The following is a 21,435-nucleotide window of genomic DNA, read 5'->3' on the forward strand; positions in this document are numbered from 1 at the left end:
CCTGACTTAAATTGTTTGATAAAAATTGGTTTCAATTAGGGCTGTCAAATTTAACGCGTTAACGGGCGGTAATTAATTGTTTAAATTAATCACGTTAAAATAGTTAACGCATTTAACGCATGCGCAGAATGACCCGCTCATGCATTGCCTCAAACAGATTACAATGACGCACTTGAGAGCTAAGAGGCAGAGAAAGGTATCTTGTTTTTTGCTTTTTCTTAACAAGGTATACCACACGCGACGTCCTGGCACTTGTTTGTTTTTTGTTTTTTTTTAACACATTCAGCTTCAACATTAACACAGCTTACGGCTCTCGGCAGGCTGTAACTAACTCACTCCTGCATCATGTGAGTAAACAGCATTGACTGTTTTGGCGCCGCGTGCACTTCAAGGTGCATCGGATAATTCAATATCAGAACATTACAAAAGGTGAGTCAACACAGGCGTTCATTGGACCGCGCCGTTTATTGGCATAAGCTTCGGCAACTCCTTCACACCAAACATAAGTATCATTTAGTGAAAGCACAACAAAAATAATATCTCTCAAAAAAATAATGTTCACAAAAAGAAAAGCGCTTCCATCTGTATTAATGAGGCCGTATTCTCACACAGTTAAACAACAGTGCAAAGAGAACTGGCATTCCCAATCAAAATAGCTATCCAACATACACAAAATTTACTCAGACATTGGTCAAACGCTATTCAAACATTTCGTTTAGTTCAACAAATACACTGAATGGCAATATTTGTTCACAATATACAAACTATCAGAGGTCAAGTACGTTGTGAAGCCAGCACTCAAATGACGTGAATTACAATGGATGGACTAGTAAACAGGAAACTACGGCATCAGTCGAGGGACAAAACACTATTTGGCTTGATTTCTAAGTTAATTTAAAACTCGCCATTGACACCTTGTGTTGTATTGAGTGTATATAGTTTTTTTTTTTGATTGAAAATTTTACAAATTTTATTAAGACAAAAGCATTAAGAGGGGTTTTAATATAAACTTAGTATAACTTGTACTAAGATTTATCTATTAAGAACTACAAGTCTTTCTTGTGGATCCCTTTAACAGAAAGAATGTTATTAATGTTAATGCCATCTTGTGGATTTATGTACAGTAGACTTATGTACAGTATGTTGAATGTATATATCCGTCTTGTCTTTTCTTTCCATTCCAAAAATAATTTACGGAAAAATATGGCATATTTTAGAGATGGTTTGAATTGCGATTAATTACGATTAATTCATTTTTAAACTGTGATTAACTCGATTAAAAATTTTAATCGTTTGACAGCCCTTGTTTCCATTGCTCTTTAAGTCCCATTAGGCAGATGGTTCTTTTACATATTTTTGCACGCTATCCTCATTGAAATATGAAAACCTATACATGTTTGGTTGGTTTTAGTTAAAGCAGACACTGTTTTTACATCTGTGTGATTTTGACAAAGATCAGATCACGTTTGACGATTTTATGTAGAAATGTGAGAAATTCCAAAAGGGTCAGATACTTTTTCATACCACTGTATGGTATTATTTATACATTATTTTAGGAACCATGTTATTTTAATTCTTACTTTAATCACGTTTCAAACTGTTCTTTGTTTTAATGATAACATACATTTGTAAGGTTTTATTTACACTGATTGATATTAAAAAAATGTATGTTAAAATGGGGGGGGGGGGGGGGGGGGGGCGACACTACTTTCACTTTAAGCTGTCAGTTCTGGTCCCCATTAACAGCGATAAGTGAGTGATCACTGCATTTATTAATTGACAGCAAAAAAAGTAATTGGGAAAACAAAAGAATTGCTACTAAGATGCTTCAAATTTGGGACAATGTTTTGCTCAACAATGTCTCGAAATGACTATTAATCGACAAACAAAATTGCAAGTAAAACGTCCTCCCAAGTTAAAACCCGAATACAGTCCCACGTCTTCATTCCGATGTCTTGACTCGACACCAATCTACCTTTTCGGAAAAGTCCTTGGGCGTGTAATAGACTCCCTCCCTGCTTCGGGCGCTTTGTTGTCTGGCCCTGACCTCAATTGTCCTCGCGAAGAATGTGTCAGTTGAAGGATTATTCTTATTCTACTGCTCTTTGGTGAAATCTCCAGTGATGTCACGTGTCGGTTTGGATTTACCTGCGAGGAATAGAAAAAACGGGGTTGTTGAGAGTGGAGCGTGCAGCTGTGTTCTGGGCGGGCCCCAAAGGCATTTGCCAAACAGTAGTTTAATCTTCTTTTCCGATTTGGGATTTGGGCTGGATCAGACTCGGGCATCATCTCGCCACGTTAACCTACATATTCCTACTATAGATTTCAACTGACACCATTGACGGCGAGAGACAGAAATGCTGACTGGCGGGTTAAGAAGAGATTAATATCGGGCCCGTCTCGGTGACTGCCACTCAAAAGAACGCTTGAGGGCCAAATACAAAAGGACGTATCGTTGCTAGCTGCTGATTTTACACTAGTTGGGTGAGGTGTGCAGATTTGAAAGATGTCTGAAGATTTTTTTGCGTGTGTTGAGTAGGGTCGGGAACCTCTGGGTACCTCCCTATACGATTTGCGACATAAGGCTTACGTTAACGATGATCTTACGATATGGCGATGATATCGATACATAGGTCAGGAAATCATTCTAGCTACAGCTACCGATTATTTTAGTAGTCGATTTATCTAGCAACTAGTTAGTTCGAGTAATCGGGAGATTTAAAACAATGGCTTGTTAATATTGCACTTTCAAATGTGAACACAAAATAAAATTTCCGAGTGTTTCCTCAAACTATGCGGAATTGCACTTATATTTAAAAATAAATTAAAACACCTGTGCTTAGCCCTCAAATGGCATAAAGAAAATAAATGAAGATTAAGTACAACAAAAGAACAATTGGCTAACTTGCATTGCAAACGTCCGCTAGCTTAAATGCTATAAAATGCTAACTATTATTTATTTTATTTTTTTTGCTTACAATACTCTTAGCAAATTGTTTAAACACACGTTCCCACAAAAAACAGCTAAATATACCTATAAACTAAATTACGAATGCATAAAAACTAGGGTTGTCAGAATTATCGCGTTAACGGGCGGTAATTTTTTTATTTTTATTTATCCCGTTAATATTTGACACAATTAACGCACAAATGCCCCGCTCAAACAGATTAAAATGAGAGCACAGTGAAAAGTGTACTTGTTGTGTTTTTCAGAGTTTTGCCGCCCTCTGCTGGCGCTTGGGTGTGACTGATTTTATAGGTTTCAGCACCCATGAGCATTGTGTAAGTAATTATTATTATACCAAAAGGAGTTTCTGACGGAATGTAACCCTTACTTTTCGAGGCTGTGAGTCGATCGGGTTAGTTTCTTTTTGTAGATTATATTTACTCCGTCTTCTCTACTATAATGAGGATCAACTCAGTAGGACCGTATAACCCAGAAACGTCAACGGCGTGACAACGTGGCCGCCGCGAGAACGCAGTGAAACGCGCGCGTTAAAGTCAATCAGCCAATGCACACCAGTCGCAGTGCGGCCGTGTGTTAGATGCGTCCCAGAAGCGGCTCAACGCGACGCACGAGAAAAGAACGGCAGAGTTTATTATTTGACGTGAGACGCGGCCTTCCTACGTCAATACTACTAGCTAGGCTCCGGCAGACCGGAAGTCACTTGTGTAAAAATACGGTGGATCCGGTCGATTTTCAAACTAATATGCAATCGTAACTAGGGTTGTTCTGATCATGTTTTTTTGCTCCCGATCCGATCCCGATCGTTTTAGTTTGAGTATCTGGCGATCCCGATATTTCCCGATCCGATTGCTTTTTTTTTTTTTTTTTTTTTTTTGCTCCCGATTCAATTCCAATCATTCCCGATAACATATACATTTTGCCAATGCATTAAGAAAAAAATGAATAAAACTCGGACGAATATGTACATTCAACATACAGTACATAAGTACTGTATTTGTTTATTATGACAATAAATCCTAAGACGGCATTTACATTATTAACATTCTTTCTGTGAGAGGGATCCACGGATAGAAAGACTTGTAATTGACTGTGCGTAGTGGCACCAATTGATATATCTTCTCTGCGTTGGGAAATAACATAGGGTGTTAAGAAAAAGATCAACTACTACCTTTCTTCCCCACATTGCTTCCCACGATATTTCTAATTGTTGAGAGAGGGATTATAAGGCTTTAGCCATTTAAAAAAAGGCTCCAAAGACTGCCAAAATTCACTCTACTCATCTTACGCTGCCTTTTAGCTCTATATATAGGTAAAACGGCGCCATTATAGATTGAACGCCACAATGCGTGAGTGGGTCGTGCAGCGCGTGCGTTAATTACGTTAAATATTTTAACGCGATTAATTTTTTAAAAAATTAATTACCACCGTTAACATGATAAATTTGATAGCCCTACTTTAAGCCAAAACTAAATACTCTGGATAAGTGTAAGACATTTTGGCTGCAACGTTAAATACAATTAGAAAACGATTTAATTAAAAAATATATATAAAAAAAAGGCATGTCCGATTTTTTTTTGCCGATTCCGATACTTTGAAAATGACGTGATCGGGATCCCGATCGATCGGGACATCTTTCATCGTAACCCACTTTTGAGTCCATCAGATCTCTTGAGTGGTAGATCGGGGCACAGTTGACTTGTCTTTGTTGATTTACTGCTGTCTTCTCTGCTATAATAATAACCAACACGGCCCCGTGTTCAATACCAAACCCTCCTACCACAACTAAACAAGTAGGAACTAATATTCACATAGGAACTAAAGTTATACAACATAGAATATACAATATAAATGAATAGTACATCACATTTGTAAAATATAAAATAAATAATAGCCCATTTAAATAAATTGAAATGAGCTAAAACACCTGTAATTAAATAATAAGAATAATATGCAGATCCTGCTTACACAATTAAATTTATTCATTTCTGTGTGGCGCTTTAACTTGAGAAGATCCACCAATAAAGCTTTTGAAAACCGTTCATAAGAAGAAATAATGATTCATTGAGCCATTTCATTTGTAAAATACATGTTAAAATCTTTGTCATTGGGATTGCTTTTCTCTTTAGCACAGGACTTCTTTTTTCCTTCTTTCAGAAAGAAAGCTGACCAATATGCGGGGTCTGAAAGGCAAATTGTTGTTGGATTATTATCTTTAAATACCCGCTACTTTTTTAACAGAATGCTAGCTTTGTATAGGCTAATGTTCCTATTGTTAAAAGCACAAAAGTGTGTAATAAACAACTAGCACAATTATATTTTGCATTTTGTTTTCTTACTGTACCGAAAATGAACCGAACCGTGACCTCAAAACCGAGGTACGTACCGAACCGAGATTTTTGTGTACCGTTACACCCCTAGAAGTCGTATTTCATAAAATTAAATGATTAGAATCGTAATATTATGAGATTGAAGTCAATGTTACGTGAACCGGAAATTGTTTGGTTTCACAAATTGAGACTGTTACAAACATGAGGTTTTTATCAACACAAAAGTGATTTGGGCATATTAGATTGAATGTCACGACACGTGATGAGTCGTAGAGGAGGAAGGAACATGCTTTTAAGTAAGAAGTTCAAAGGAGCATGCTTCCATGTTGGTCAGGCAGATGAAGCCGGCTGAGGTGGAAGCGAGACCGGCAACAGCAGATTTCGGCAGTATTAAAAAGTTCAAAGACAAAGTCGTCCCGTCGTCGTCTCCTGCGTCAAGACTTGTCGTTTGCCTGGCTTCAAGGTGCGTGTTTGGAATCTTCTTTTCATTTCGTCTTTTCCCTTCAGGATATTGTACCAATATAATATTTACGTTACTTGAACCGGACTTTGTTTGAAGTAATGCGGACTTTAATTTTTGTCGACGTAAACGTCAGTGTGAACACAAAACTGAGACGAGCGTACGCATAAGTTCTGAATGGAGCTTAGCACTTTAAGGTCGGGGCCTATTTTGTCCCGATTTTTGCATGCCTTTGATGTTGCCTTTATATTTCAAAGAAAAAGTTGTTTGCAATGGTGTGGTTGGGTCCCTTTTTTCAGGACACCATAACCTTCATGTCCAAACTGTTGATTTCTTTACTGACAATTATAATCAATATTTTTTAAATGTTTAAACGTTTTTGTCAAAATTTGTAAATTTGATGTCCTATTGACAACCAAACATGCTAAATGAACAGTTTTGAAGCTTTATTATGTTTATTCAACTTGTTAGGGTAAGACTGAATTGTTTTATATTTGATAATTCAACAGAAAACGCAGGTACGGTCATAGATTTTTTTGTCCTTTATACATACTATGGTCAAGGCCGAAAATAGGTTATATATAGTGGACCAACAGTGCAAAATAGTGAAAAAAAATATATGTACATATATAAGCGTTTAGAGGATATCTCTTTGTGAGGCTAACTACAGGTAGTCCTCGGTTTACGAATGACTTCTGTTCCTGTGCTGGCAATGTAACCCGGATTTCCATGCAAGTCGAAATTAACCTTTAAGTACCTCTAAAAGCTTTCTTAATTAAAAAAAAAAATCCCAAAAACTTTTTACATCATATTAAGAAAATAAAGTGAAAAGTGCGGCACTGTTACTCAACAAAAAAAAAAAAAAAAGGGGGGGGGGGGTCGACTCAAGACAAAATGACAGCCGAAACACCTATGTCAAAAATCAGTCAAAAAATTGGTTTAGAGGCTGGGGAGAGGGAAGTCTGGACTTACCTGCTAAATCTGCTGCCCCCGCGACCTGACCCCGGATGAAGCAGGAGATGATGGATGGATCAATGTTATTTTTTTCACAATCTTTTCAATTTGTATAGAGATGTTTTAGTTTGAGAAACTTGATTGTATGTATATAGTTTTGATAAGATGATGGGTGCAATACCTAACCTCATAAAGAGATATCCTCCAAAGTCAAACCCTTTTTGTGTTCGATGGTATATAAATACTGTAATTTTCTAAATAAGCTGCTACTTTTCCCCCCATTTTGAATCCTGCGATTTATAGTCCAGTGCATCTTATTTGTTGATTTGAGTTAATAGGTAACACTTTATTTCACAGCAGCGTCATAAGTTTGTCTGTCTTAAGAGAATCATAATTAGGACACGGCACTATCATGGACATTACTGAATGCTAATGACAGATGTCATTAATTGTCATCCGGCAAATTATGTCACTTCATTTATGTCCAGTTTGGCTCTTTTACATCTATTCAAAAGTGAGATCATTTCCAGGATCACACTAAATGACATGTTATAAGCATTGAATAATGCACATGACAGTGTCATGCCATAATTATGTTTAATTAATTATGTTTAATGACCGTCTTATGGCGCCACTGTCAAATAGTGTTACCAAATACCATAACTAGCAATTAATGAAACTGTAACAGTAACTGAAGAAATAATTAGCACAGAACATGAAGTTTTACTGTTATTTACATCTGTAGCGCTGCAATGCATGCTTGGGGGCATGTTGGATGACAAAGGTTTTGACAGCAGGTGGCAGCAGAGGTTGACTGTCTCCAACAAGGGAGAAGTGATGGCCAAATGAAGCTTCTTGAAGCAATGAAGCTTTGCAGCCAATTGGTTCAAAGCTTCATGGTGGTTCATTTGTTCTTATGACAGTCTTGGGATGCCACTGTCAAAGTGTTATCTTTTGGTGTAAATATCCCATAATACAGTGATGACAGCTGCGTCTTATAGTCCAGTGCGTCTTATCTATGAACAAATGCCGTTTTCGTGTTTAATCTGGTGGGTGGCAGTTTACTAGTATAATCTGAAAATTACGGTACTTTGTCGGTCTACTGTAAACTTGTTTGACCATAGTATGTAGAAAGGACAAAAACGCTTATGACCACGCCTGCTGTTTCTTAGGAATATAAAAGCAACATCAAAGGCATGCAAAATCTGTCAAAATAGGACCGGATCTTAGTTTTTTGGTTTTTTTTAAATGACGCAACCGACCTCGATTTATGATCATGTGATCGGATTGGGGACATCCCTAACTGGAAGCCCCACGCTTTCTAGTTCAGGGTTCACCTGGCTATGCTCGGAATGCTCTCAAGTCCCGACAGGCCCGATTGCAGGCAATCTTGACCGTCTGACAGACAACATCAGAGCGCTCGCAGGTTAACAACCGCAGAACCTCATCGCAGGGATCAGCGGTGTCCCCGTCTCACGCTCTAAGAGTTGACAGCCGGCTCTTAGCTAATGGAAAAGACGGGCACTTTCGTGGACTAATATGGTCAAAGAGGCGCTTTCACGCTCCGACGGGTGGCGAGCGTGAGGCCGAGCAGCTGCCGCCCGCCGAGGCCTCCGCTCGTCGAGGATGTGTCAAAATAAACAGACGCTTCCACGCGCGCCCTCTCGGCTCGCTAGCGTCGCCGCAAAGATTCAAATGAAGCCCCGGAGCGACAAAACCGGTCGGGTCGTTAGTGTTTTATGTTTGACGGTTTCCTCAGAAATGAATGGTTTGTTGGTGACAAAAAGACGGTTGTTTAAAGGAATCGTCGGCACAATTTGGCTTTGTGTAAAATAGATCATTGTTCAAGGGCGGATTTACATGTTCAATGTCGGTGATTTTGTTAACATCCAAATTTCAAAAGAAATAAATGTTGGATGAAAAATGAAACACTACAGCTGAGGGTGATTTTAGAAGATTGTTCCCTTGGTCAGCATTATAAGCTAGTTAAATGGCTTGCTGCTACTTTTGAGAAGAAGCTAACATGTTTGTTCATATTTGCAACCCTGTTACATGCAGCATGTTAATTTTGATCATGCCAACTTAGAATACTGTGATTAATTTTTTAAATTCGATTAAAGCACAGGTGTCAAAAAGGCGACAGATCTGGCATTTTATGTGAAGTAAATTGACATTGGATGTTTTTTCCCATTCAAAATAACCATTTTTTAATGCTGTTTTAAAATCATAGTATTTATATATGTTTATGTAAACAGAATATTTATTTTTCCCCTTTTTTCATATTTCAAAAAAAAAATCTGTGGCAGTTAGAAAATCACAATAAAAAAATAGTAAAACTAATTAAACAAATTAAAAAACTAGGATATTTACTGTATTTTTCTATTTTTTTTTATTATAATAAATAAACATGGAAAAAAAAAAAAAAAAAAAAGATAAATGACAGGGTCAAAAACACTATTTGGACTTAAAGCGTCACTTGGTAACTTTTCAGTTTTAGGTGATTTTAGCGACACCGGTGGACAAAAGTGGTAGTATTTTGCCTTAAGGAATTCAGTACTGTGTTTTTCAATTTTATTTCTTAATTTTAGTTTAAAGCACAGGTGTCAAAAAGGTGACAAATCCAGCATTTTATGTGAAGTAAATTGTGAAGTAGATAAACTTTTTTTTTTTTAAATAATAGAGTGTATTTCTCTTTTTTGTTATTCTTAATAAAATATATTAAAATATACTAGTATATAATATTTACATTTTTAATTTAAAAAAATCTAGTGCAATTAGAAAATCACAATTAAAAAAAATAAGAATTTACCTTTTTAGTTCATTAAAAAAACAATATTTCCTGTCATTTTTATTATGAATAAATAAACATGGAAAAATAAAACAATTTTGATAATTGACAGGGTCAAAATCAGACTATTTGGACTTGAAGCAACACTTGGTAACTTTGTTTTAGTTTTGGTGGATTTTAGAGACACCGGTGGACAAAAGTGAGTGTATTTTTTATTTTGTGTATTTATTGAAGTTTAATTTAAGCACAGGTGTCAAAAAGGTGACAAATCCGGCATTTTATGTGAAGTAAATTGACAAGAGTTTTAAATTAATAAACATTTTTTGTTGTTTCATTAAAATAGAGAGCGATATTCCCCTTTTTTGTTGTTATTAATAAAATACATTTAAAAAAATATATATATATATAATTTCCCCCCTTTATATAAGAATATATTTACCTTTTTAGTTTTACTTCATTAAAAAAAAAACGACCCTGGTGGACATGGGGAGGATTTCAGGGTCACTTCCTGATAATATGGGGGCATTTTGAGGTCATTTCTGTTTTATTTTAGGGCATTTCGAGTTCACTTCCTGTTGATTTTTGAGGCATCTCAGACTTCCTGTTTATATTGGGTCACTTCCTGTTGATATGGGGCCATTTCAGGTTCATTTCCGGTTGATTTTAAAGCATGTCAGGGTCGCTTCCTGCTGATTTTGAGGCGTTCCACGGTCAATTTCTGTAGACACCTGGGTTGGAAATAAATAGGAGTGAATGGAATGAATAGAAGTTTCTGTGCTATTGAGGTGATTGGCGAATGGGGCCATTGGAAATGAAATTTTGCCCATTAGAATGGGTTTGTTTGTTTTTTGCAAATTTTGGCCTAATCTTACGTTTTAAAAAAAAAAAAAAAACAACTGTATAGACCTTTTGTGTCCTCAATATTTTGATGTATAAATGATGTGATTTGGATGAAAATTGTAGGACAATGAGCGTTTTCAAATGTCACTTTTTATTAAAAAAGAAAACAAACATTCAATTACATGCAAAGCTACTATCAACCAACACTTAAAAAATCCCATATAGTCTGTTTAAATGATAAATCGAACTTCGGCGTACGCTTGTTGCAATTTTACACTGCTGATGTCTCAATTTACCCGGCGACATAAATCCTCTTTATTATTTTTTCCCTTTTTGGCGATCATCCAGCAACTACCTCAGCTGTTTCATCTTCACCTGGCAATAAAAAACACTCAGCTATCAACGTTCACGAGGTTGCTCATCCATGACGGCGGATCTCCGCGCCGTATTTCACCCTTAAGACTGCGCCAAGACAGTTGCTAACGAGACAAATCCTCCCTCTCGCCTCAGGAAGGGAAAGTCCGAGACGCGGAAGACAATCGGGAGGATTGAAAACTGAACGAGCGCGGGCTTACTCATCGTCTGAGGCTTTGCAGGAAGTCCTTTTTGTTCTCCGACCCAAAACACACCCGTGTAATCGCTGCTCTAAAAAAGGAGAGTCACGTCTGAATGGAAAGAAAAGAAAATTGCGGTTTCAATTTCAAACGAGGCACTCGCGGAGTCTTATTGTGTCAATGTTGTAATTTCATCTGTCATGACTGACCCCCAGCAACGTGAAGAACTTTGATTCCGAGGGTGTATTAACACCGTGGTTACGGTTGCCCTCGGGGTGGGCGGTTACTAAGGTGAAAACTGCATAAATGTATAATTGCGAGGGGTGTAATGGTACACTGAAAATTACGACTGGGTGTGTATTGTGGTTTAGTTTCTGGATTGGTTCACGTTAGATATAGAATTGGGAACAAAATAACAAAGAAAAGCTAGCTGATTTCATTCACAGCCAATCAGAGCGGCTCCTCTCATTCCCTTTAAATGTGTTTCATTCACAGAGCTTTCTGACGGAGGCAGAGCGCTGAGGTGGCCGTGACGAGGCCCCCCGAAAGGAGCCTCCGCAACACTACCGGACCGGCCCGGCCCGCCAGGGAGCGCCATGGCTCCCCGGAAGCGTGGCGGCCGTGGCGGCGGCGGCCTCTCTTTCTTCTTCTGCTGCTTCAACAACAGCGACCACCCAGAGATCACCTACCGGCTGCGGGAGGACTTTGCCCTGCAGGCCATGGAGCCGGCGCTGCCCATGCCAGGTTATGACGAACTGGACGGGATGTTTTCGGAGTTGGTGGTAAGCTAGCGTGTATTTTCATTCTGATTTTTAAAGAATTACAACTAGTCTGAAAGCATAAAAATTCTTCACTTCAAAATCCAGGTCACTCCAATTACTAAAAACGACTCCCAAAAAAAATCCACTTTACTGAGACTTAGCTAGCTAGTTAACAGTTGTCAGCGTTAGCCCTAGCCTTGCTGTTTTATCGTAGCATAGTGAAAATTATAGGCATACCGATGTGAAATTTTCAAAGGCTGATGCAATACCAATTAAAAAAAACTACAGTGGGGTAAATAGGTATTTAGTCAACCACCAATTGTGGAAGTTTTCCTACTTGAAAAGATTAGAGAGGCCTGTAATTGTCAACATGGGTAAACCTCAACCATGAGAGACAGAATGTGAAAAAAAAAAAACAGAAAATCACATTGTTTGATTTTTAAATAATTTATTTCCAAATTAGAGTGGAAAATAAGTATTTGCTCACCTACAGACAAGCAAGATTTCTGGCTGTCATAGAGGTGTAACTCCACTCGTTACCTGTATTAATGGCACCTGTTTTAACTCATTATCGGTATAAAAGACACCTGTCCACAATCTCAGTCAGTCATACTCCAAACTCCACTATGGCCAAGACCAAAGAGCTGTCGAAGGACACCAGAGACAAAATTGTAGACCTGCACCAGACTGGGAAGAATGAATCAGCAATAGGTAAAACGGTTGGTGTCAAGAAATCAACTTGGAAGACATACAAGACCACTGATAATCTCCCTCGATCTGGGGCGTCATGCAAGATCTCCCGTGGTGTCAAAATGATAACAAGATCGGTGAGCAAAAATCCCAGAATCACACGAGGGGACCTAGTGAATGACCTACATAGAGCCGCCAGGGACTCAAATCCTGCACTGCCAGACGTGTCCCCCTGCTGAAGAAAGTACACGTCCAGGCACGTCTGCGGTTCGCTACAAAGCATTTGGATGTTCCAGAAGAGGACTGGGAGAATGTGTTATGGTCAGATGAAACCAAAATAGAACTTTTTGGTAGAAACACAGGTTCTCGTGTTTGGAGGAGAAAGAATACTGAATTGCATCCGAAGAACACCATACCCACTGTGAAGCATGGGGGTGGAAAAATCATGCTTTGGGGCTGTTTTCCTGCAAAGGGACCAGGATGACTGATCTGTGTAAAGGAAAGAATGAATGGAGCAATGTATCGAGAGATTTTGAGTGAAAATCTACTTCCATCAGCAGGGGCATTGAAGATGAGACATGGCTGGGTCTTTCAGCATGACAATGATCCCAAACACACAGCCAGGGCAACAAAGGAGTGGCTTCGTAAGAAGCATTTCAAGGTCCTGGAGTGGCCTAGCCAGTCTCCAGATCTCAACCCCACAGAAAATCTGTGGAGGGAGTTGAAAGTAAGTGTTGCCCAACGACAGCCCCAAAACATCACTGCTGTAGAGGAGATCTGCATGGAGGAATGGGCCAAAACACCAGCAACAGTGTGTGAAATGCTTGTGAAGAGTAGGGTACATAACAAAGTATTGAGATGAACTTTTGGTATTGACCAAATACTTATTTTCCACCATGATTTGCAAAAAAATTTCTTTTAAAAATCAAACAATGTGATTTTCTTGGTTGTTTTTCCACATTCTGTCTCTCATGGTTGAGGTTTACCCATGTTGACAATTACAGGACTCTCTAATATTTTCAAGTGGGAGAACTTGCACAATTAGTGGTTGACTAAATACTTATATAGAAAAAATAATTCAGCAAATTGCCAATGTCTAAAGACCATTTTATGAGCCAATATTTGAGGCTGATAGCAATTGTTTTCTCTTCTTCTTCAAACCACGTTGATTATGAGGGGCAAGTGGAACACTCATTAGATAAATACAGGTAGTCTTCAGGTTGCAACATACTTTTGACTTATGAGTTATGCGAGTGTCATTCGCCATTTTGTCCCCAGCCTTTTTTTTTTTTTTTGGTCGTCGCTTTAACACTACCTTATTCTACCTCACAGTATCTTATTTGTTTTTACTTTCTTAACATGACGTGTTCTGTCCTTACTAAACATGAAGTTGTTCAGCTTGACAGACAGCAAACAAGGCAACGGTGCTTTTTGATGCTTTTTACTTCACTTTTGACAATTTGTAAAGCTGTAACACACATAGTGTATGTACACTTATGTACAAAACGACCAGTGTTGTTAATAACGGCGTTAGAATATAACGGCGTTACTAACGGCGTTATTTTTTTCAGTAATGAGTAATCTAATTAATTAATTTTCTCATCTTGGCAACGCAGTTACTAAGTTGGTTGAATGAAAAAAGTCTGAGAGAGACGGACTGACGGAGACGAGACAGCAGAGCAGGAGTGGGGAAGACGCCGTTGCAAACGCGATGCTAGGTGGCTCCAATAATACCTGACTGTAGCCATAGCCTACAAATTACGCCCACATGATATGGTAGATATCACATATTATAGAACTAGATGCAAATGACAGACACGGCTGCATTGGCAACATGTTTTCAGGACTACATGCGTTAGTAAACAGTCGCCATCTTAAAGCTGTAGTTCTCAGGAAGGCTCTGATGTAGAGATCCTTCCTAGCGAACCTTTTTTTTTTTTTTTTAAATCTAAAATCTTCCTAAATCTTGATTTAAATCTGCTCCCCACCCCGCCAAACATTGGTGACTACTGTTTCCGGGTCATTGCTAAACTGTGGGTACTAGGGCTGCAGCTATCGAATATTTTAGTAATCGACTGAAAATTCTATCGATTAATCGAGTAATCGGATAAAACAAATATATTTTCAGGTGAAGAGCAATTATAAATATACATGAGAAAACAAGACATTTCATCTGATCTTCAACCATTTTCAGTCAATCAATGTCTTTATTTTCGATGTACATTGTTGAAAACAGCCAACAATTGCATCTCAGATGTAACTAGAATTAAAAAAAAAAAGACAAATTCACTGCTTTCACTCAAAAAACCTTTAGATCTTATTTAAAATAATATATTAGGGCTGTCAAAATTATCGCGTTAACGCGCGGTAATTAATTTTTTTAATTAATCACGTTAAAATATTTGACGCAATTGACGCACATGTCCCGCTCAGACAGTATTCTGCCTTTTGGTAAGTTTTACAGCAAGGCTTTTTGTGCTGCAGCACAACAGCGAACTCTTGTGGTCGCTTTGCGACATGGTTTATTTTCTTTCTTGCCAGTTCATATGGCTGCACGACGTCTCGGGCTGAAGCCTACGTTGTAATGTTGTGCTTATATGATCCTTGGACAAGACTTGTCCGTAAGTATGGTTGTTGTAAAGAATGTACGTATTATGTTAGTATGCGAAATGTTCTATTTTTTGTATGAGACGCTTTTTGTTTGTTTAGTGAACCTGTATAGCGTGCTAAGCTAACGTTGTTGCTAATGCAATGCTTGTGTACTTTTTTTTTGTAGTTTTATGACGGTCTAAAGAGGACAATGGTTTGAGGCTATTTTATTAATAAATCAGATGAAAAAGGAAGAAGTCTGATTATTAAGGCGTCGTTCACTAGCTGTCTAGCTTTTGAAAAAGTAGACGCTTCGGAGTGAGGACAGCATAGAAAGATTTAAATGACAGTAGAGTGAAATGCCCACTACAGTCCTTATGTACCGTATGTTGAATGTACTGCATATATCCATCTTGTGTCTTATCTTTCCATTCCAACAATTTATTTTACAGAATATATATAATTTACAGAAAAATATGGCATATTTTATAGATGGTTTGAATTGCGATTAATTGCGATTAATTACGATAAATTAATTTTTAAGCTGTAATTAACTCGATTAAAAATTTTAATCGTTTGACAGCCCTAATATATATATATATACCTAAAAATGCCAATACGCTTGATAACACACATCACTTAAAAGTTAGGATTTTTTTTCCCACGTGTTTCAATTGAATTTCTATTTGTGTCAAGCCATTTTTAAGTTCTAGTTAAGTTTTACGCTACTCTAAACTGTAAGTCCTGATAGGATTTTGAGTTTTTGCAGTGTTCAAAATAAATGTATGATACAGGCTGTATTGGAGCACATTAGGGACCAGTGCTACTTGGTGTTTTATCCAGCAATGACTACTGAGCTAAAATTGATAGTTAGCATTATTGAGTTTTTATTTTACACCCTCATCACTCCACAAAGCTGTTATGTTAATGTTATGTTAAAGCCTGTATGTAAGACACGTTAGCCACGCATCGAAAGTGGTCATAATTAATAGAAACCTAGCCCTCCGCAGGGCTAACGTTACGTGAGCTAGTGACTCAGACAGTAACGTTAATCTTATTTATTAGCGCTTAGCGCTCTTTATTAGCGCTTAGCGCTCTACTGCTTTATGATGGCAGCTGTTTATTAACGCTGCCCAGACGCGGCCGAGTATGTCATTTCGCATCTAGTTCAACATACATGTGATCTTTATGAGACTCATCAGATGCTACCTGCTACCAACTTAACATCATGCGGGCTAGTTTTTAGCAACGTCAGCGTAGTTTGGAGCAGCTGTCGGCTGCGGAAATGTTTTTTATATTTTTTTATTGCTTCTTCCTCTACGCACGTGACGTCAGCGCGTTGTCCCGCATTAAAAGTAGTCCGAGCGAAACATGATGCTTAGAGCTGTCAAAATAAACGATTACTCGAGGTGAATAAAATTACTCGGACAAGTTTTTAAACTCGAGTTACTCGAGTTGCTCGAGTATTCGTTTCAGCTCTAGTGGGTACAAATTAGTAAACTGTGGGCACAGTTTAGTAATCTGTGGGCACAGATTAGTAAACTGTGGGCGCAGATTAGTAAACTGTGGGCGCAGATTAGTAAACTGTGGGCGCAGATTAGTAAACTGTGGGTACAGATTAGTAAACTGTGGGTGCAGTTTAGTAAACTGTGGGTACAGATTAGCTATGATTTTTTAAATTTTTTCTACCCTGGCACCTGGGGGCTCCGTAAATTTGCATGCCTGATGCAGCCTTAGAGTTAACTGAGACACTATTATAGTTAAAGATTTTGGTAGCAACTTGTTGGTTCCTATAACATATCGAAAACCTTTTGGGAAACAAAGTATCACGATATATCAGCATTTCGATATTTTGTCACACCCCTAATATTCGATGCATCGATAATCGTGATAATCACGATAACCGCGATAAACGCCAATATCGTGATCATCGTTCAAAAATCGAATCGTAGCACCCTGAATCGTTATCGAATGGAATCGTGGGGTGCCTAAGACGGCACACACCTAGTAGCAGCAAAATTTGATTTGAAGCTTTTTTCTAAATAAATCACTCAAGTTTTGCTACAATCTGAATAATGGGTAATGAAACATTCGCGCGGAACGCACGCAAAGTGAGGACGTCACCAGGATGCTGCCTTTCGACAAGGAAACATGATGCTAGTTAGCCGATTAGCCGCCTTGTTATTAAAGCCTCATAGTTCAACGGTTGAGAAGAAAATTGTATGAAAACTTCAGTTTAGAACGGCTCAAAATCCCCAGTTTAAACTGGGGAGGACCTTTTCAGCCAATGAGTTCAATGTTTTGGTTGAAGGACCTCAGCATTTCAGAGAAAAGTCCTTTTTTGTCCCACATTTTGGACATTGTATGACCTCAACAAGCCCTGGGCACGCGTCCAACCTCTGAACAGTCGCTTCCTCCCAGTTTAGCTCATCTTGTGAGCAACGAGGCCAGCTCGCCATTCTTCCTCTGTCTCATTGTCACCTCCAATTTAGTCCCTTTTTCAGCGGGCCGACTAATGTAAGCATGACATTTTTGCACATCAATGGGCCTCATTCAGCGGCTCTTCATGTCCGAGGCGCTCCGCCATCTGCTAATTGCTTGTTTTTGTCCGGCGCCCTTTATGAGCGCGTAATTGAGTGTGACGACGAGGGCGCTTTTCAGTCGTCGTGTTTACCGAAAAGGAAACGGCCACGTGCTTTTTTTTCCCCCTCGGATTCGCTGGAGAAAAGATGCCTGTAAGTGGGCTGTTGAGAGGGAGCTTTATGCTAAGTCAAGGAGGGAAAAGGTTTTTTTTTTGTGCGATAATGAATCCATTAAAGCAGGGGTGTCAAATTTATCTTTATAGTTATGGTTTCATTAGGAAGGCCGACTTGGCTGCCACAATTAATAGACGAATCGACACGAATAGACAATACAATTCATTAATTGTTTAGCGGCATTGCTAACTTAAAAATTGTCCGGAGCAGTTTTATAGCAAATATTCTATTTTTCATTTATTTATATTTTTCACTTTAAAAAAACAAAAACAAAGTTTTTAAATGAAAAAAGGAGAAAACTGTCAATCTAATCTTTATTTTTAAATGTTTTTCATTTATTTAGATTTAAGGAGAGAAAACTGAAAAACATAGAAATATATATATATATATATATATATATATATATATATATATATTTAGAATATTAAAAAAAAATTTTTTTTTTTTTCAGTTTTTGTTTTTAAGACCAGAAATGTTCCATTTTCCTAAAAGAAAAAAAAAACAATGTTAATTTTTTTTTTTTTAAAAGAAAATATACTTTTAATCATTTCTGTTTTTTTTTTTTTTTATCATTGACATTTCGTTAAAATAGAAAAAAAAGCATATATTTTAATGTTTTAATTGTTTTTAAATTAAAATAGTAAAAAAATTCTAAACATTAAAATGTATAATATCTATCATTATTTTTTAAAATATTTTTATGAATATTATTATTTATGTAAGTAAAAAATGGAAACTGTAAATATTCTATTATTTTTCAGATGTTCAATGTTCAATTTTTCAATAAATAAAAACAATGTTCTTTTTTTAATTGAAAAACTAAGAAAATATACTTTTAATCATCCCTAATGTTTATTTTTTAATTTTTGACATTTTTTAAGAGAAAAAGTTTATTTTGAAATTTCTATAAAAGATAAAAACAGCAAATAATATTTTTAATTGTTTTAATTGTTTTTTTTTTTAATTAAAATGGTAAAAAAAAAATTCTAAACGTTAAATATATATATTATTCATCTTTTGTTTTTAATATTTATTTTTTATAAATATTGATTAACAATTAATTTACATTAAAAAAGCGAAAATCGTAAATCCATCATTTTTGGGGATTAAAAAATGTTCAGTTTAAAAAAAAAATTTAATTTAAAAAAGGAGCAAAAAGCAATATACTTTTTATCATTCCTAATGTTAATTTTTTAATTATTGACATTTAAAAATATATATATATATATATATATATATATATATAAAATTGATTATAGAGGAAGAAATGTAAATAGTTTTTAATATTTTAATAGTAGCTTAATAGTTTTTAAATTAGAATAGTAAAAAAAATACATATTAAAAAAAAAATTCTTTTTAATTTTTAATTTTTTTTTATTAAGAATAAAAATACAAAATTATTTTTATAAATATTATTTATTCATTTTGAATGTTCATTCATGCTCACAACAAAAAGTGGAAAACGGTAAATATTCTCTATTTTTTATTAAAAAATCTTTATCAGTTTTTTTCCTTTAAAATATAATCTCTCAATTATAGATCAAGGCCGACAAAATGTTATTTGAATTCTATTTCAGTGAGCATGATTTACTTTCACGGACCACGCAAAACGATGTGGCGGGCGAGATCTGGCCCATGGGCCTCGAGTTCAACAACAGTGCGTGAAGTACCTCACATGTTTAACTTGTTCTCTGCTAGCCCCTCCCAGTCCAAATAGATTGGAAGTCTATCGCCGTCAACTGCAGGCAAAGAGTTCAAACACACTGTATTTTGTCGTATCAGCACGTCGACACTCTCTGACTATTTCAAAGCGACGCGGCCGCAAACTCTTGCGCGCGCCTCCCTTTCGTGAAATATGCGCTCCGTATCGGGGACGCATGTTGCCTCCAGATGTTTGTTACCACATGTCGGACAGACGCCTCCCTATTACTCATGCCCCCCTCCCCGAAGGCATAGGAGTCAGTCACGGAGCACCTGGCGTAACATCATATAGGAAAGTGAAAACCACGTCAAACGCTGTCATCGATGATTTGTTTGAGGGCAAAAACAACACTTGTGTAGCTGTTTTACAGGGGGGTTTCGAAGACGCCAAGCTATTGTTTTGTGCTGTTAAAACGCAGATGTAAGCGCATTGCAGCATTGTGACCTAATGATTTGATCAATTTTACAGTGATGTAATCAAACCGCATCTCTATTGGTATATCAATGAAAGACTTGTTCTTTTTCGTTCTGAAGTTTTTTGTTTTTGAATTATTAGCGGATTACGATACAAAGATAATATGATTACAAATATTACGGTTTGGTAGTGATACAATTCGGTACCGTTTGGAAACAAAGCGATAAGATTATTCCCGTATTTTTTGGAGTATAAGTCGCATGCCCAGCCAAACTATAAAAAAAAAAAAAAAGTTTGGAAAACTTCGTAATATACCGTATAGGCAACGGTCCCTAATCTGTTTTGCATCATGGAACACTTTTAAGTAACAGACAAGATTCGGACCAATCATTTGAAGCGATACTGAAATCCACACAGTCGAAGCTGGAATGTTCAGAGTGTTTTGGCGGTAAATCAAGCTTGACGCATAGACTTCATAATGTATTGACGGGACGCGGGGCCTGCATTTTTGGCGAGGCCTTCAAAGCTAACAGAGTGGAATCACAGATAAAGAGCTTTTTTTCATTGAAAATTCTTGTGAATAAATGCTTAAATCCCTGAATTCTTTATAGTAGAGCTGAAACGAATACTTGAGATATTCGAATAACTCGAGTTTAAAAACTGATCCGAGTAATTTTATTCACCTCGAGGAATGGTTTAATTTTGGCAGCTCTAAGCATCACGTTTTGCCTGGACTACTTTTAATGCGGGACAACACGCTGACGTCACATGCGTAGAGGAAGAAGCAATAAATAAAGAAAAAAAACTTTCTGCAGCCGACAGCCACTACAAACTACGCCGACCTTGCTAAAAACTACGCCCGCATGATGCTAGTGTGGTAGCAGCTAGTGTCCGATGCGTCTCATAGATATCGCATGCATTTAGGACTAGATGCAAAATGACAGACTCGGCGGCGTCTGGGCAGCGTTAGTAAACAGCCGCCATCTTTAAGCAGTAGACTTCTCATCGCTAATAAATATAACGTTACTGTTACTCGCTCACGGAACGTTAGCCCTTCGGAGGGCTAGGTTTCTATTGATTATGACCACTGTCGATGCGTGGCTAATGTGTCTTACATACAAGATTTAACATAATATAGTGTTGTGGAGTGGTGAGGGTGTAAAATAAAAACATAATCATGCTAACTATCAATTTTAGCTCAGTAGTCATTGCTGGATAAAACACCAAGTAGCACTGGTCCCTAATGTGCTCCAATACAGCCTGTATTTATTTTGAACACTGCAAAAACTCAAAATCCTATCAGGATTTACAGTTTAGATTAACTTCAAACTTAACTAGAATTTAGAACAATACGACATTGATTGACTGAAAATGGTTCAATATTGGATTAAATGTTTTTTTCTCATGTATATTTATAACTGCCATTTACCTAAAAAAAAAAAAAAGTTTTATCCGATTACTCGATTAATCGATAGAATTTTCACTCGATTACTCGATTACTAAAATATTCGATAGCTGCAGCCCTACTTTATAGATATGGATGCAAAACAGTCTCGATTCATGGTTAAAAGCAAAAAAAAAAAAAAAAAAGTGCCGTGAGCATTTATTTTGTGTAATGTCAAAGTACAATGC

The 21,435-nt window shown here is 37.1% G+C and overlaps 1 protein-coding gene across 8 annotated transcripts in view; it reads left to right on the top strand.

Annotated features, from left to right (window-relative positions):
- Nucleotides 1–21,435, top strand: part of LOC130907290 (disheveled-associated activator of morphogenesis 1-like) — a 100,134-nt gene that overhangs the window by 41,668 nt on the left and 37,031 nt on the right. For 6 of the 8 annotated variants that reach the window (XM_057822179.1, XM_057822180.1, XM_057822182.1 and 3 more), the window contains one exon: nucleotides 11,387–11,673. In XM_057822179.1, the coding sequence (XP_057678162.1) occupies nucleotides 11,488–11,673 (186 nt within the window). In that variant the 5' untranslated portion in view covers nucleotides 11,387–11,487. Of the gene's footprint in view, nucleotides 1–5,160; nucleotides 5,759–11,386; nucleotides 11,674–21,435 lie in introns of those variants that run through there. The other 2 variants (XM_057822186.1, XM_057822178.1) reach the window with 2 other exon arrangements.

This window comes from Corythoichthys intestinalis, chromosome 19 (genome assembly GCF_030265065.1).
Source record: "Corythoichthys intestinalis isolate RoL2023-P3 chromosome 19, ASM3026506v1, whole genome shotgun sequence".
NCBI lineage: Eukaryota > Metazoa > Chordata > Actinopteri > Syngnathiformes > Syngnathidae > Corythoichthys > Corythoichthys intestinalis.